This window comes from Boleophthalmus pectinirostris, unplaced genomic scaffold, assembly GCF_026225935.1.
Source record: "Boleophthalmus pectinirostris isolate CB_2022bp ecotype Guang Dong unplaced genomic scaffold, ASM2622593v1 HiC_scaffold_18, whole genome shotgun sequence".
Taxonomy (NCBI): domain Eukaryota; kingdom Metazoa; phylum Chordata; class Actinopteri; order Gobiiformes; family Gobiidae; genus Boleophthalmus; species Boleophthalmus pectinirostris.
The window spans coordinates 45,741,767-45,758,877 of NW_026571133.1; the positions used below are offsets into that span (position 1 = coordinate 45,741,767).

General features: G+C 40.9%; 1 protein-coding gene across 1 annotated transcript; it reads right to left on the reverse strand.

Moving 5' to 3' along the window:
• Positions 1-1,150: 1,150 nt before the first annotated feature.
• glt8d2 (glycosyltransferase 8 domain containing 2) lies at positions 1,151-16,293 on the reverse strand. The gene is made up of 10 exons (XM_020923664.1): positions 16,218-16,293; positions 13,207-13,246; positions 8,992-9,084; positions 8,126-8,303; positions 7,342-7,459; positions 7,189-7,273; positions 6,110-6,222; positions 5,023-5,189; positions 2,936-3,048; positions 1,151-1,359 (listed from the first exon to the last, which is right to left on the reverse strand). The coding sequence occupies exons 2-10, from the start codon at positions 13,223-13,225 to the stop codon at positions 1,151-1,153; spliced, it is 1,095 nt and encodes a 364-aa protein (XP_020779323.1). The 5' UTR covers positions 13,226-13,246; positions 16,218-16,293.
• Between the last annotated feature and the right edge of the window lie 818 nt (positions 16,294-17,111).

Here is a 17,111-nt window from a genome sequence, read left to right on the forward strand (position 1 = left end):
AAAAGAAAACATTTGAAAAAAATGAAACCTGGCATTCGCACTTTAAAGATGCATTATGTAACTTTTCTGGTGGAGGGCCCATCAAATGTTTTTTCTCCATGGGGATGTTATTGCTTTGTCTGGAATGTTTCACAGTATGGCATTAAACCTTTTTATTTTCATGGAGACCAAACCAGACCAAGTCACAGTACAGTTACAGATTTAGTCCAGGTTCAGTCCAGGTTTAGTTGCAGTTTAGTTGCACTTAGGAATGGTTTAGTCCAGGTTTAGTCCTGTTGTAATCTAGGTTTAGTCCAGATTCAGTCCATGTTTTGTCCAGATTTAGCCCATGTTTAGTTCAGGTTTAGTCCAGGTTTAGTCCAGGTTTAGACCTATTCTAGCCCAGGTTTAATCCAAGTTCAGTCCAGGTTTAGTACAGGCTTAGTCCAGGCTTAGTCCAGGTTTAGTCCAGGTTTAGTCCAGGCTTAGTCGAGGTTTAGTCCAGGCTTAGTTCATGTTTAGTTCAGGTTTAGTCCAGGTTTAGTCTATGTTTAGTCCAGGTTTAGTCACAGTTTAGTCCATGTTTAATCCAGGTTTAGTTCAGGTTTAGTCCAGGTTCAGTCAAGATTTAGTTGCGGTTTAGTTGTGATTTAGTCCAGGCTTAGTTCAATCTTAGTACAGGTTTAGTCCAGGTTCAGTCCATGTTCAGTCCAGGTTCAGTCCATGTTCAGTCCAGGTTTAGTCCAGGTTCGGTCCATGTTTAGTCCAGGTTTAGTCGCAGTTTAGTCCATGTTTAATCCAGGTTTAGTCCAGGTTTAGTTCAGGTTTGGTCCAGGTTTAGTCACGGTTTAGTTCAGGTTTAGTCCAGGTTCAGTCGAGGTCTAGTCCAGGTTTAGTCCAGGTTTAATCCAGGCTTGGTCCTGGTTTAGTCCAGGTTTAGTCCAGGTTTAGTCAGTATTTTTGAGCTATAAAACCATCTGTAAATGTAAATGTCAAGTAGAGCTGTTAAATGTCACACGTTGGAACATTTCAAGCAGAGCGATGACATCTCCATGGAAACAAGCAGGTGACGGTCCGCCCAACCACAAAGTGACACAGTGCACCTTTATAGACTTGTCACATTTCCATAGTCCCTTGAGTCCTTTGCTTTGTTCTCAGCCTGTTCCAGTCTTCAGCGCTCCTCCTCCTCCTCCTCCTCTTCCTCCTCTCCCGCTTTGGGTCGTACCAGTTTGAACCTTCTGGAGGGGTCAGGGACGAACCATCTCTCCCACAGGTCAGAGTGGACCGCCGGGTACGTCCACGGTTTGAAGGGGCCGTTCCAGTGCAGCAGCTGCGCCCCCTGCAGGTAACTCTCCGCATAGTACGAGTCAGGACTGAAGCCTGGAAACACAAGGGGGCGCTGTCACACTTTCAGAGCCATATTTGATATTTTTTCGTTGGTTTTGTTTAGTAAATCAACAACAAAAAGACTCCAGTGACATAAAACTAAAACTCAGAGGTACAGCCAAAAAATGTCCTCAAGTTAAAGTAACGTTACTTCAAAATAATATAACTCGAGTAGAAGTACAAAGTGGTAACAGTCGAGAGTTAAAAAAAGTATTAGGGAAAAGTTCTACTCAAGTAAAAGCAAGTTAGAGAGTAACTGTCCAAATGTAATATCTGATTTAATTTAAAGGACAAATCATGAAATAAGTCCCAAAATCTGGTGTTTTCAAACAGACCCAAAAATGAGACAAATTAAATCAGAAATTAAATTTGAAGGAGCTGCAACAAACACAAATGTTCTAATCATTTCAGATTGTCACATGAAGCTTTTGTCACTTAATAATGTCACCGTGGGAAGAGGAAGTGCAGCTGTTACTCAAGTACGAGTACTGTTACTTCAATATAATTATTACTCAAGAAGAAGTAAAAGCATGCTGCTAGAAAAGTTCTCTGAAAAGTACTTTTAAAAAGTTACTCAAGTAAATGTAACTGTGGAACTGATGTGGCGTTTATATTCTGACAGCAAAGGGCGCAGTCTTTTCTACAGCCCTACAGCGGCTGCCACTAAATCTTGTTTTAGTCCAGGTTTAGTCCAGGTTTAGTCCAAGTTTAGACCAGGCTTAGTCCAAGTTTAGTCCAGGTTTAATCCAGGTTTAGTCAGGGTTTAGTCTAGGTTTAGACCAAGTTTAGTTCAGGTTTAGACAAGTCTTAGTCCATGTTTAGATTAGGTTTGGTCCAGATTTGGACCAGGTTTAGTCCAGGTTTAGACCAGGTTAATTCAGGTTTAGTCCAGGTTTAGTCCAGGATTAGTCAAGGTTTAGTCTAGCTTTAGACCAAGTTTAGTCTAGGTTTAGACTAGGTTTAATCCAGGTTTAGTCCAGGTTTAGACCAGGTTTAGTCCAGGTTTAGACCAGGTTTAATTCAGGTTTAGTCCAGGACTAGTCAAGGTTTAGTTGAGGTTTAGACCAGGTTTAACTCAGGTTTAGTCCAGGTTTAGTTCAGGTTTAGTCTAGGATTAGTCCAGTCTTAATCTAGGTTTAGATCAGGTTTAGTTCACGTTTAATCCAGGTTTAGCCTAGGTTTAGTCCAGGTTTAGATGAGGTTTAGTCCAGGTTTAGTTCTGTTTTAGACCATGTTCACTTCAGGTTCAGTCCAGGTATAGTCCAGGTGCAGTCCAGGTTCAGTCCATATTTAGTCCATGTATAGTCCATGTTTAGTTCATGTTTAGTCAAAGTTTAGACCAAGTTTACTTCAGGTTTAGAGAAGGTTTAGTTTGGGTTTAGACAAATCTTAGTCCAGGTTTAGTCTAGGCTTAGACTAGGCTCAGTCCAGGTTTAGTTTTGGTTTAGTCCAGGTTCAGTCCAGGTTTAGTCCAGGTTCAGTCCAGGTTTAGTCTTGGTTTAGTCTTGGTTTAGTCTTGGTTTAGTCTTGGTTTAGTCCAGGTTTAGTCCAGGTTCAGTCCAGGTCTTACCCAGATGTCGGACGTGCCACAGTGGGTCCAGTTTGGTGTATTTCTGGTGGAAGACGATGAGCAGAGGGGGAGTGGCCACGCCCCCCACCAGAGCGCTGCTGTACAGGTCACGCCTGGACACACACACAGGGTCAATGTGCACGGGCCTCATGTGAAACAGGACTACACTTCTATGGGGTATTAAAGAGGGGTATTACACTTCTATGGGGTATTAAAGAGGGTATTACCTTCTATGGGGTATTAAAGAGGGTATTACCCTTCTATGGGGTATTAAAGAGGGTATTACCCTTCTATGGGGTATTAAAGAGGGTATTACACTTCTGTGGGGTATTAAAGAGGAGTATTACACTTCTATGGGGTATTAAAGAGGGGTATTACACTTCTATGGGGTATTAAAGAGGAGTATTACACTTCTATGGGGTATTAAAGAGGGTATTACCCTTCTATGGGGTATTAAAGAGGGTATTACACTTCTGTGGGGTATTAAAGAGGAGTATTACACTTCTGTGGGGTATTAAAGAGAGGCATTACACTTCTATGGGGTATTAAAGAGGGGTATTACACTTCTATGGGGTATTAAAGAGGGGTATTACACTTCTATGGGGTATTAAAGAGGGTATTACACTTCTGTGGGGTATTAAAGAGGGTATTACACTTCTGTGGGGTATTAAAGAGGAGTATTACACTTCTATGGGGTATTAAAGAGGGGCATTACACTTCTGTGGGGTATTAAAGAGGGGCATTACACTTCTATGGGGTATTAAAGAGGGGCATTACACTTCTATGGGGTATTAAAGAGGGTATTACACTTCTATGGGGTATTAAAGAGGAGTATTACACTTCTATGGGGTATTAAAGAGGAGTATTACACTTCTATGGGGTATTAAAGAGGGTATTACACTTCTATGGGGTATTAAAGAGGAGTATTACACTTCTATGGGGTATTAAAGAGGAGTATTACACTTCTATGGGGTATTAAAGAGAGGCATTACACTTCTATGGGGTATTAAAGAGGAGGTATTACACTTCTATGGGGTATTAAAGAGGGGTATTACACTTCTATGGGGTATTAAAGAGGGTATTACACTTCTATGGGGTATTAAAGAGGAGTATTAAACTTCTATGGGGTATTAAAGAGGGGTATTACACTTCTATGGGGTATTAAAGAGGAGTATTACACTTCTATGGGGTATTAAAGAGGAGTATTACACTTCTATGGGGTATTAAAGAGGGTATTACACTTCTGTGGGGTATTAAAGAGGGTATTACACTTCTGTGGGGTATTAAAGAGGAGTATTACACTTCTATGGGGTATTAAAGAGGGGTATTACACTTCTGTGGGGTATTAAAGAGGGGCATTACACTTCTATGGGGTATTAAAGAGGGTATTACACTTCTATGGGGTATTAAAGAGGGTATTACACTTCTATGGGGTATTAAAGAGGAGTATTACACTTCTATGGGGTATTAAAGAGGAGTATTACACTTCTATGGGGTATTAAAGAGGAGTATATTCTCCAAAACATATTAACATGTTTTAGAAGTTTCTCTTTTGTCCCCTCCAATTTGCTCCTATCTCCTAAGTCACTCCCCCTTCAGAGCGCCATCACAACACAGTCAGTGTGCCCCGCTAATGAAACTCCTGCACATCACATCAGGTTTGTCAAGTTACTGTGTACAGTTTTGTATCATGTGTTTCTATATTTATGGAGAGTTGTCGTGTGGGAGCATGGGTGATGTAGGTTTGTGGGTGGAGCCTTGTACAGACTCGTACTGCTAACTGTAAAGAGGGTCTGAATAGGTCCCAGGAGAGATTGCTAAATGATTCAAATATGCATGACTCTAAAACCTCTTCAGACAGGTTTCTGATGAAGGAACAACATGGTAGAAAGCTCAAGTCCCAGTTCACTCCTGCTTTAGTCCTGCTTTAGTCCTGCTTTAGTCCTGGTTCAGCCTTGGTTGAGTCCTGGTTGAGTCCTGGTTCAGCCTTGGTTGAGTCCTGGTTGAGTCCTGGTTCAGTCCTGGTTGAGTCCTGCTTTAGTCCTGGCTCAGTCCTGGTTCAGTCCTGGTTCAGTCCTGGTTCAGACCTGTAGTTCTCCTCCATCCATTTCTCCAGCTGTTTGGTGATGGTCTGTCTCTTCCACTCGTCCACGTCGGCCACGAACACTCCGGGGTTGAAGGTGCACTCGTTTGGGTCGATGCCCAGATCTCTCACTTCCTGTTTCCTGTAGTCAAGGAAACCCATGTATGTTGTCTGAGGGCACAAGAAGAAAGAAGAAATCAGTAAACAAATATAAAAGGGTTAACGTCAATCTGGAATATCATAATTTCAATGGCGTGCACAGAAGTTTTTTTTTTTCCACAGTGTACTGTGGTCCATGTTGACATGTTCATGTAGAAATGCTGGGTGATTAAAAGCGTGTGATAATAATGTCCTGATATGCCCCCCTCACACACACCTCACTCTCCTCTTTTGTCAACATGAATGTGCAGAGTGCACACAAACTGAGGAACGCTGCAGCAGCACAGCAGTGGAGTAAAGATCAGGTATTCAAGCTCTTTGAGTGTAGAACTACACACACCTCCTCACCTGCCCCACCAGCAGGTAACACACAAATCAAGTTGAGTGTATCCTTTGCTCTAATGTCATAGTACTCCAGACCAGTCTTGTCTCTCACTCGAGGTCTGACTCTCGATGAGTGTGATCATATTTCATTACGGCCACAATTCTTGCCAATAAACTTATACTGATGTGCGGGAGCGAGGGGCGTCTCACTGCAGCCTGTGCGCGCGTCTGGAGAAAACACATGCCCCCAGTGAGGAGTTTGTCCCCTAGAGTGTCTGTCCTCGTGTACCAGCGTGTATCACAGGACAGGTTCAACCTTTTAAAACATCCAACCTGTTCATCTGCCTCATGTCAGCGTGCCACTCCTCACCGTTTTTATTGCACTCTAGCAAAAACTAACCTAAATTTAGGTTACAGTGTTGCACAAAGCACAACTGGGGCTCAGAGCAGATCTACAGCCACATGTGGCTGAGGTTTGCCTTGGTTCTTGGTCTTGCCTCAGGAGCCCGTGGTCCCAAGAGCTTTAACTCAATGTGGTAGCTGCATGCCGATGCTATGGACCCTCTAACAGAAAAGTTCCACAGTGGAGCTTTAACTCTATGTTGTACCTGCATGCCGATGCTGCGGACCCTCTCGTGGGAGTAGGGCAGGTCACAGTCGGAGGCGAAGGCTGCAGCGTGTCCAGGTTTGAGTTTTACACTGAACAAACTTCTGATGTCTCCTGGAAAATACATAGAACAGATTTGTGTGAGGGCAAGTACACACACACACACACACTTACACACACACACACACACACACACACACACACACACACACACACACACACACACACACACACACACACACACACACACACACACACACACACACAATACTGATTGTAATATCTTTCAATTCAAATGCAATCGAAAATATAATTTTAAATTATTAGAAAATCTCCCAAATAAACCCCTTAACTACATGTTACTGAAAAGATCAGTCTGAATCATTTCCTGCCCCTATGTCTCGTAATCTTTGAGTATATTATTTACCTGTTTTTTTTTTTACTGTAAGATTAGAATTATTTGTTTATAATAATTGTATGTAATGTATATGTATGTGTAGATATAATGTATAATGTAGATATGCAATACATTTGATGAAAAAACAAAAACAGCTCACTCCCAGTGTCTGTGTACACTGGTGTGTGAGTGTGTGTGGGTGTAAGTACTTTGAGCCTTGAAGGTGGAAAAGTGCTGTATAAAAATGTAACCATTCTCAAAGTAGTTTTCAGTCTCTATACTTTAACTCCTACTTGAGTAACATATTGTACAGTGTAACAGGGCTCTTACTGGAGTAAAAGTTTTTATTTCTCTTCTAAGTCTAAAAGTGACAAAAGCTTCATGTTGACAATATGAAATGATTTGAACGTTTGTGTTTCTTGAACTGCTCCTTCAGAAAATACCAGATTATGTGCCTTATGTATTTAATGTTTTGTTCTTGCAGTTACATTTATTTACTTCAACAGTAGTTTTCTTATTTGAGTAATCTTCTTTTAAAGTAAAGGTATTTGAGTGAGTGCAGTTTTGACTACTCTTCCCCTCTGCAGTATCTCAGACACATGTCATAGTTGTAATAGTTGACATTACATAACTGACACATCATGGCAACTTGCAGCTCATTAGAATGTCTGTGTGTGCAATACCTTGAACAATGACATCGTCGTCCATGTAGATGAGTCTTTTGTGGTGGATGTCCAGCAGGGGGAGGTAGAAGCGCACAAAGTTCAGCTATAAACAAATTACACGTTATAATGACGCACACACATCTGACCTGTGACCTGTGTGTCGGGTCTGACCGGGTGCAGCAGCTCGGGTCGGGCGGAGTCTGGTTTCACTTTCCCTTTGAGCACCATCGGGTTAAACTCCAGAATCTTATACTTGATCTTCCTCAGTTTAGTCTTCTCTATGTAGTGTCTGTGAAGAAGGGGACAGTTGTGGGACAGTAGATACTTCACAGCTGACGTCATCAATATTCCCTGAGAATGTGGTGCTAACTGGAGGCACTGCTCTGTCTGAAGCTCTGTTACTCATGTCAGACTACAGACTGACAACACAGCCAAAGATTTAATTTTATCGACCTTTATTTAACCAGGATAGTCCCACTGAGATGCTTTACTTTATATACACATATGTTTTAGTGTTGGGGGAATCCAGAGCATCTGGAGGAAACACAGGCACAGAAAGAACATGCAAACTCCACAAATCAAGGCCCTGCCCCAGAATCAATCCCAGGAGCTTCATGTTGTGAGGTGAGAGCCTTAACCCCTTTGCCATCGTACGGCCCTGTAAGACGGACTGTGACTGAAACAACTTCAGATGTGTTTTTTATCAGAGTCACAATCTGTGATCATCCCCAAAGGCAAATTCTTTTCAGTACAGACACACAGACACCAGACGTGAGTAGTACTGTTACATTTACTTAAGTCACTTTTTAAGGAAATTGAACTTTTAAGAGTAGTTTTCTTGCAGGATATTCTTGAGTAATATTAGTATTGAAGTAACAGTATTCTTACTTAAGTAAAAGTTGTGGTTTTTCTTAAAAGCTAAAACTAAAATTTAAAACAAACGCAGACTCCATACCTCGTGAGTTTGACGGCGTCGTGCAGAGTGACGATGTAGAAAAAGACGTCAGCTTCTGTGTTGCTTTGGATACTGTTGATGGTTGCCATGGCAGCGCCCAGCCTCTCCTCCGAGGCACAGACGAGCACCGGGATCACCGTGTTTGAACGGAGAACAGGGTCATGGCTCCTGTGTGGGCCTGAGGAGGACAGGAGACAAGTCATTAAAGAGTACAAGAAACACAACTTTCAGACCTGTTTTAAAGCTACACCACGTAACTTTCCAGGTGGATGTTCACTTATCTCCATGCTATTGAGATGTTATTGCTTTCCCTGGAATGTTCCACTGCATGGCATTAAACTTATATATCTCTGTGTTTTTATTTATCAGTCTGGTCTCCATCCGCTCTGTCGCACCTCAATTCAGAACCAAACATGAATCCAATCAGATTTGTTTATTTCAGTGACACATGTGAAAAGAGGAGCTCATTGGTCACCATCATTTTGAACAAAATCACATTTTTCTCTCCTCAGATGAAAAGTTTAGTGCTTCACTCATTGATTTTACAGAAATCTTTTTTTTTTTCTCATAAGCAGTCAGGCCATGTGTGCCCCTGATTGGCTGATCCACCTGTCAATCACACCCATCAGAACTCAAGGAGATTCACGAGTGACCAGACTCACATCTTTCTAGTATTAAAAAACTATGTGTTCTGGATCTTAGGCAAACATTTTTTTCGCCTTTGAAAAACGCAAATTCTTACAGTGAGTGGGGCGCCTCTGCACAGATCTGACTTGGCTCACTGGTCTGATGGCATCATCTGCTTGCCTCCATGATGTTCGGTGTTTTATATCATACTGTGGAACATTCCCTGTTTATAGAAGTACCTGTGTGTGTGTGAATGGAGTTTCCTCTGAGCAGAGCTGAGTGCAGCAGGAGACACAGCATGAGCAGCAACAGCGCCACCAGCAGCCTGTTTACTGAACAACAACATGGAGTCAATACAACTTCTACAACAACAAGCAGATGCAGTGAGCTAATTAAAGGGCATATGACAGATTTTCATGTTTTTGTGGATTTTTAACCATGTTATAATGTTATCACATCCTCACACACTTTCATTACAATCATCTGGATCATTTCAGCCCTGAATTGTCAATATCTACTCAACTAAAGATAAAGGTTTTGGAAATATAGAGAGACTAATAATAAATTGTTACTCAAACATATGAATGAGACAAAACACAACTCCAGATCATGTTATAATGTTGTGTTTTGTTTCACTCACACATGTTTGAGTAACTCTTTATTATTACCGTATTTTCCGGGCTATTAGATGTGCTCTTAAGCCTTTAACCGCATCAAAAATCAATCCAGAGCGCCTTATACATGAATCCACTCAGGTGTCCCAGCACGACTTCAGTAAACTACAAAGCCGCACCACCCGCAGAACACACAAACACACACGGAGCAGACAGCAACCACACAACCAAACACACCCACAGACACACTCATCACTCCACACCGACGAGGAACGGAACGGAGGAACAAACTGAAAAAGCGAGTGCAATGTGCCACTTCTAGACACAACTGAACAACTGAGTCACTGCGAACACGCCGACAATCCGTTGGTCCCAGACAGCACCCTCCCTACACGCCACAACTGAACAAAGCCCAGAGTCACCGTGAACGCCACAAACAAACAAAACCACTCACCCATCACACTGTTGGGTTTCATTTAAAGTCCAGTGCAGTTTATTTGTGAAAAAAGTTTGAAAATAGACCATTTAATAATTATTATAATAACCATAATCCAGAGTGACTAATGCAGAAAATACAGTAGTCTATCTACATCTCCAAAGCTCAAAATGATCCATCCCACCCTGTGATGTCATGAAGCTGTAATTTTCAAGTGAATAGCTCCTTATACCTTTAGTTAAGGTCTGAAATGATCCAAATGATTCTAGTGAAGGTTTCTGGAGTATTTTCTGTTCAAGAGAAGAACTCAGCCTAAATCTGCAGGGTTTGTGTAAATGAAAAAAAGCACAACTCTAGGTGTGTTTGTGATGAGACATGTGGAACAATTAGTGCTGTCAAGTGATTAAAAAAACTGAGAGAGTAATTATTTATTATCTGTAATTAATTAATCTAATTAATCTTATTTTAATCACACCTAAAAATTGCTGAGAAAAGCCTCAACTTGAGGTATTTTCATTTAAATTCATTATTATATTATTGTGGCAGATCAAAAGACTGATATAGAACAAAAAAAGTGACTTTATAAAGTCATTTATTGTTTAACAAACTTTAATAGATGCAGTCACTTACATTCCACAGTATCATCATTATTATTACTATTACTAATCTGCATAGATAAACTCAACTTTACAACATATAAACATCACCACTCTAGAGCCACATCAGCGTGTTTGACATGAGAATGTGTTTAATGCAGCTTTACGCAAGTCTCACAGAAACAAAACTTAAAACCACATGGCTCATTTGCATAAACTAAGTGAAGACAAAAACAAAAAAATGCTCTTGTGCGCTGATGTAGTTCAGCTTTTGTGGGACTAAAGGACATGACTCAGTGGAATATGAGTGTTCTCTCTGTGACAAAGGGATGTTGATCTGAGTCTGTTCTGTGTCTGTGTCGCGATGTTTTCAAAGATCACAGGTTTATCGCAGGTGAGAACGAGAATGAAAATGAAAATTCAATCCCAACAACACATAAATACAGATTTTATAATAAGGCAACCGCATACAGAAACAGTAAAATTAGAGATTAAAAATGAGATTAACACGATTAAAAAACATAACACGCTAAATATGACTGTAATTAATTAATCACAATTAACGATAATTTGACACCCCTATAAACTATATTATAACATAAATCAGAAAATAGTATATCGGTCCTTAAACGTTAGATTGTGTTTTCCAGGTAAGCTGCAGAGTTGGCCATACTGTCAGCTGTTAAACCCAGACACAGCAGTTTATTTGGTTGTAAAGTCCTGCCATTTGACCCTCACATCTCACAGTGGCTAAATGTTTTCCTCATTATCCCTCCCTCCTCCACGGCGCTCACGCAAACATCCTGAGAAAACGTGGAACAGATCTTCAGATTCTTACACAATGACAATTACACAACTCAAGTTCTCGAATCTGATTATACTGTAATTTCAGATGAGGGCAGAGGCCTTTTATTGATCCTTTGCAGCCGATGTCATCAAAAAATGTCAAGACCAATCGACTTAGAAAAGCTTTTAAGTTTGTTTTTGTTAACATGATTCATAGTTTTTATCTTTACTCTATTATTTGTTTATTGCTTTTTTGACTGTTTTAATATGTGTGTCCAGAAAAGCACAATATAATCATCTGTTGGCACTGCTCTGTCTGAAGCTGCTCTTCAAGTTACACTTTAATCTGAGTTTTATTTTAACACAATCTGACCAGAAAGAGCTGAACTGATTTGGAAGCTGGAACAGGTGAGCTGATTTGAGCTGTTAAAGAAGTCTCTTAGACTACGTTCAGACTGCTTCAGACGGCTTCAGATTTTTATGTATGTGAAATCCAATGTTTTTGCGAGGTCATTCACATTTCCAGTTAAATGTGACTTGTATGTGACTCCAGTGTGAACATTAAACGACCCAAAAGTGTCCCACATGTGCACTGGAAACACGACGACGTCAACCGCAGCGAGCGTGCTCTGTGTTTACAGAAGTTGTCCAAACGTGGACGCAGCATCGAGCACCTGGAGATTTTAAAGTTCCTCTCGTACCGCAGCCAAAACATGAACAACTTACTTGTTTTAAGGAGGAGATTGAGAAGGAGAAGGACGAGGTTTTTGGCTGTGGTGTTTTGTGGGACAGTCCACTGAAAGGAACGTGTGGGCGTGAGACGTAGCCAAGATTGGTGGGATAGCGATGTGCTTCGCTTCAGTGACACGGAGTTCATTAACAATTTTAATATGAAGAAGAACATTTGTGTACATTTGTGAGTGCCTACTTGTGCCACTCTCGCCGGAGGAAACACATCTTCAGTGGCTTGTTTCTGTGAGCAAATGCGTTGGCATTGGGCTGTTTTGGCTTGCAACAGGTGCTTATTACCGCACAATAGCCAACCTCTTTGGCATGGCCAAGTCCACCGTGTGATAACATGTAGGTGGATGAATGCACTTTGGCCGTTCAGACTGAAGTCGCATGTCAAAAGATCAGATATGTATCAGTTTCAGGAGCACATATCCAAGTGTCCTGGGTTACATTTGAAAAAATCGGATCTGTGTCATTCAGACTGTCATTAAAAGATCAGATACAGGAGCATAAGGGCCAAAAAATCAGATTTAGGTCACTTCAGGCTGCAGTGTGAACATAGACTTACACGACTTTTTCAGTTAGTCACTCTTAGCTTTTTGTTGAAAATCAAACTCCTATGAACTCCAGGACCATGAACGCTCGGACTGATGACAGGAAAATGAAAATGTGCTGGTTAAATGAGAAGACTAGACACTGAGCTGTGTGCCAACATCAAAGCGGTGAGCCACAGGGGTTCATCTTAGGGCCTGCACTCTTTAATCACAGTGGTTAAACTGTGTGCTTGCAAAAATAAGATCTGACTCGTTGTAAAGTGGATTCTTATATACGACCCACTGAAAGTAAGTCAGTTTGTGAGTTTAAAATGTTAAATGTTGGCTGAAAACTGTGAGAGTGAAAGAATGAGCTCTGAATATGGAGCTTTGCACAGTGTAGAAAAGCTCAACCAGAGACGGAACTTCAGTCATTGTTTTGTAACTGTGTCTGACTGCACTGTTCCAGCAAATCAGATAGATAAATATTTTACTGATCCCAAATTAATAAATAAATCTACTCTTCTCTCCAATAAAATTTAATTAAATTACCCAGGAAAATTTCTTCCTTTTGGTTTTCTCTGGTTTTACTATAAGATTCGACAGCACATATCCTGACTCCAGACAAACACCAGAATATAAGTGAATTACAGTTTTATTAGGTATAATATAAGTGAATTACATGTTGATAGGTGTAATGTGATAGTAAACAGTATAATGTGAACAATGAAAATGAGTTACACTTGTTGATACTCACTTTTCCTCAGCAGAGCCATCTCTCAGGTCAGCTTCTACATCTGTAAAGTAAAGAGATTACACTATTACATTAACACTATGTGACAGTTTTATCCTTTTGAAAGGCCTGTGCAGCAGAGTCCAGACTCACACAGATGTGAAACATGTGGCACACTTCTCTTTTCAATATCCTTTTACTCTCCCTCCCACTGAACCAGGGGAAGGTTCAGTGTTTTATCTGCAGATTCCTTTGGGAGAGTTTTGAGAGTGTCTCTTATACTGTAACTGCACACGCCCTAACTCTCAGTGCGTCTGCTGGAGGGTTGGTCATCCTGCACGAGTCCAAGATTATCAAAGATTTTTGAGAAATTAAAACACTTGAGTCCAAGCTGTTACTGGGGTGTGCATAAAGTGTTATTTCAACCCAAAACATGCTACAGGTCTCCATGAACAGTTGATAGTCAAGGTCAGTTAAATACAATCAATCAGTGAACCTGTCCAGGGACGACAGGTGGAAATTAGCACTGATGCTACAACCTGATGTACAATGCATCTCTCCTGTTAAGGTAAAATGCAAAAATTGTGTGCTGTCCCTGTCTGAAATAAATAAATAAAAAATAAAAATAAAATAAACACGTTAGTTTAAAAGGGTTTACAGAAATATAAGTACACTACTGTCTTATCAGTTTGTAGTAACACATGGTTGTGGTTGAGTTTGTAGGAAATTCAAACTGTATAGTTTTGGGACAATATCCTAAATCACCCCTTCATATCGGCTCTAAAATATTGATTTATCTGCCATTTCCTGTATTTTAAACAACTGGTATTGGCATCGGCCATGAAAAAACTCAAATCGGTCGATCTCTAGTTAGAAACATTTATTGTGTTACATTTGCACACACCTCATTTAACTTTAACCTGGATGTCACCAGGACGAACCACCAGTGTGTCACTCTGAATTAAGTTCTACATTTTATCAGTCTGCAATGACTCTCCCTGAAAGAGATCAGAGAAGGCGGAGCATCATGACGACTGATTGGTCGAAGTGTCACAACAGTGGAACAAGACAAAAAAATCTAACTTTTGTTAAAGTATAGACATTTTCTCTGTCCACAAATGCACAAAGCGCTCACCTTCTGCACACTGTCAGTGTCACTGTGTTTGTTTTGGTTTGTTTGGGTGCTTCACCTTTGGTTTCTGCACAGACCTCAATGCTGCGATGTGATTGGTGGGCCCACCCACTTAACTGTACAGCGGCACTGTCAGGTCAACGCCAGGATGGATCCTTGTTAGTTTGTGAACTCACAGAAATAACGAGAATCCTTCTTGATTAAACTTGGGACCAAATTGGAACTAAATGTGGAATATAACAGACCAAACCAAGTCTATATCTGACCCTAGGTGGCACAGAGACTAACACAGCCAAAGGTTTGGAGTTTGACTCCCTTAAACCCGCACAACAGCTCAAATCCTCCTCGTCCTCCTGAACAAGACTTGCTCAAGATCTGGAGATGGGTCTCTGCTTCTGATGTTTAACACTGAGCGTTCCTTATCTTCAAATTAATTCAAAGCTCTGAACTCCATCAATGTGAATTACAATGACTCAATCCTCCCAGTCCAGGCTCTATTTGGAGTAGTAATTGTAGTATTAGTGTAGTATTTGCATGGTAGTACATCTTGTGTACCATGACGGTGCATTTCCTCTCTGGAGCAAATGGTCGCAGTTTTATTTGTCACTCTGCTCCTCATTTCGAAACATCTGGAGAAGTTTAACTTCAGAATCTGAGCCACAAACCGACAATGTCCAGCTGAGAAACACAACAGAGCTCCATCAGAGCCGAGCAGATCACAACTAAACACTGACATCATTGTGTAAAAGATGATGTTACAGGCCCACACTCACTTTTCAGGGTTTGGGGGGTTTCGTTTCCTCGTCAAAAACATTCTTGGAGTTTTGTTTCATTGTTAACGCTTATTAAACATTATAGTGTATGTGTTGATCATAATGTGAATAAAACACGAATTAGAAGTAATATCAGTGGGAAATGTTGACATATACAAGTACTCTATAAAAACAGATCAAGCTGCAACTGAATCGAAATCACAGTTTGAACTGACATGAATTCAAATCAGTGAAATCACAAATCAGCGCTGCAAATTTGGAAGTACTTTAATTTCTTCCTCAAAAAACACAAAATCTCGGATCTTTTTCTGCTTAAAAACGGCTCCTCCTAAAGTTTAGATCTGCACAAACATGTTCTGAAATGTGATTTTTGTATTTGTTTGTCAAGTCAGATTTCAGTTTTTTTTTCGAAAATTCTTCTGGACAAGTTTTAAACGTGAAACTTTAAACAGAATCTTACTCTTAAAGTTTTCATATATCACATTTTCTGATCTATATTATAATATTGTTTAATCATTACAAACAGATTACAAAGACCTGCAGTTGTGTTTTGTTTGTTGCACATTTAGGCTGAGTTCTTCTCTCAAACTCTGTTCCACTTCATGATGTCATGTTGTAACACAGGAAGTGCTCCATTGCTTTTTTTTTTTTTTAACTCCACTCACCTTCACTAGAATTATTTGGATCATTTCAACCCTGGAATTTCCAATCACTGCTCAACTAAAAACGATAAAATGGAAGGAGCTGTTCACTTTAAAACTACCACTTCATGACATCACGAGGTGGAACAGAGCGTTTTGAGCTTTGGAGATGTAGATTTATGACAGACTAAGTTACTCAAACATGTGTGAATGAAACAAAACACAACTCCAGGTGTGTTTTGGAAGAGGAAACAGCTTGAGAAGATGATTAAAGAGTCTGTTTTGTGTAATGCAGGTGATTGATCTGCTGCTGTGTTCACTTCTCTCCTGCAGAGTCTTCTAGAACACAGAGTCCAGTCTCCTATGGAACGTATAGAAAAGGGGGCGTGTCTCTAATAACCAGCACAGATGCAAAATAAGGGAAAAGGACAGTTTGAAAAGGACAGGAGGAAGTAGAGAGTGAATGTGTGGGTCGGTGCGGTGACTCACCCGTGCAGAGGGAGTGTGGGGGTCATGTCAAAGCTCCGGGTGGGTTTGGGGTCTCCATGACCTGAGTGTGCAAAAACCAACAGCAGCACAAGACTTCTTCCTCTTCTCTCTGTCTCTCTCTCCTCCTACTTTCTCCTACCTTCTCTCTCTCATCTCCCCCTCCTTCTCTTCTCCCTCTTTACTCTCTCCTCCTACTTTACCTTCTCTCTCTCCTCTTATCTCCCCCTCCTTCTCCTCTCCCTCTCTCTCTCCTCCTACTTTACTCGTTCTCCTCTGATCTCTCTTTCTCTCCCCTCTCTCTCTCTCTCTCTCTCTAAATTTTTTCTCTTTCTCCTCTAATCTCTCTCCTTCCTCTCTCCTTCCCCTGTCTCTGTCCTCCTCTCCCTCTCTTTACTCTCTCTCCCCTCCTACTTTTCTTCCTCTACTTCTCTCTACTCCCCTTCTCTCTTTCCTCCTCTCTCTCTCTTCTGTTTCTCCTCCTCTTTCTTTTTCTCTTCTTCTCTCTCTCGTCCTACTTTACTTTCTCTCTTTCTTTCTCCTACTTTACCTTCTTCTCTCTGATCTCTCATTTTCTTCTCCTTTTCCTCCCTGTACCTCCCCTCTCTTCTCCTCTCCCTCTCTTGACTCTCTCTCCCTGTCCTCTCTCTCCCCTTCTTTCTCTCTCACTCTCTCTCTCTCTCTCTCTCTCTCTCTCTCTCTCTCTCTCTATCTATCTATCTTCTGTTCTCATTAACCCCCTTCTCTCTCTCTCTCTCTCTCTCTCCCTCTTCTTACACTACTTCCCTCCTTCTCTCTCTCTCGCTCTCTTCTGTGTTCACTATCCCCCCTCCTCTCTCTCTCTCTCTCTCTCTATCATCTCTTTCTATCTCTTTCTCTCTCTCCTTCTACTTTACT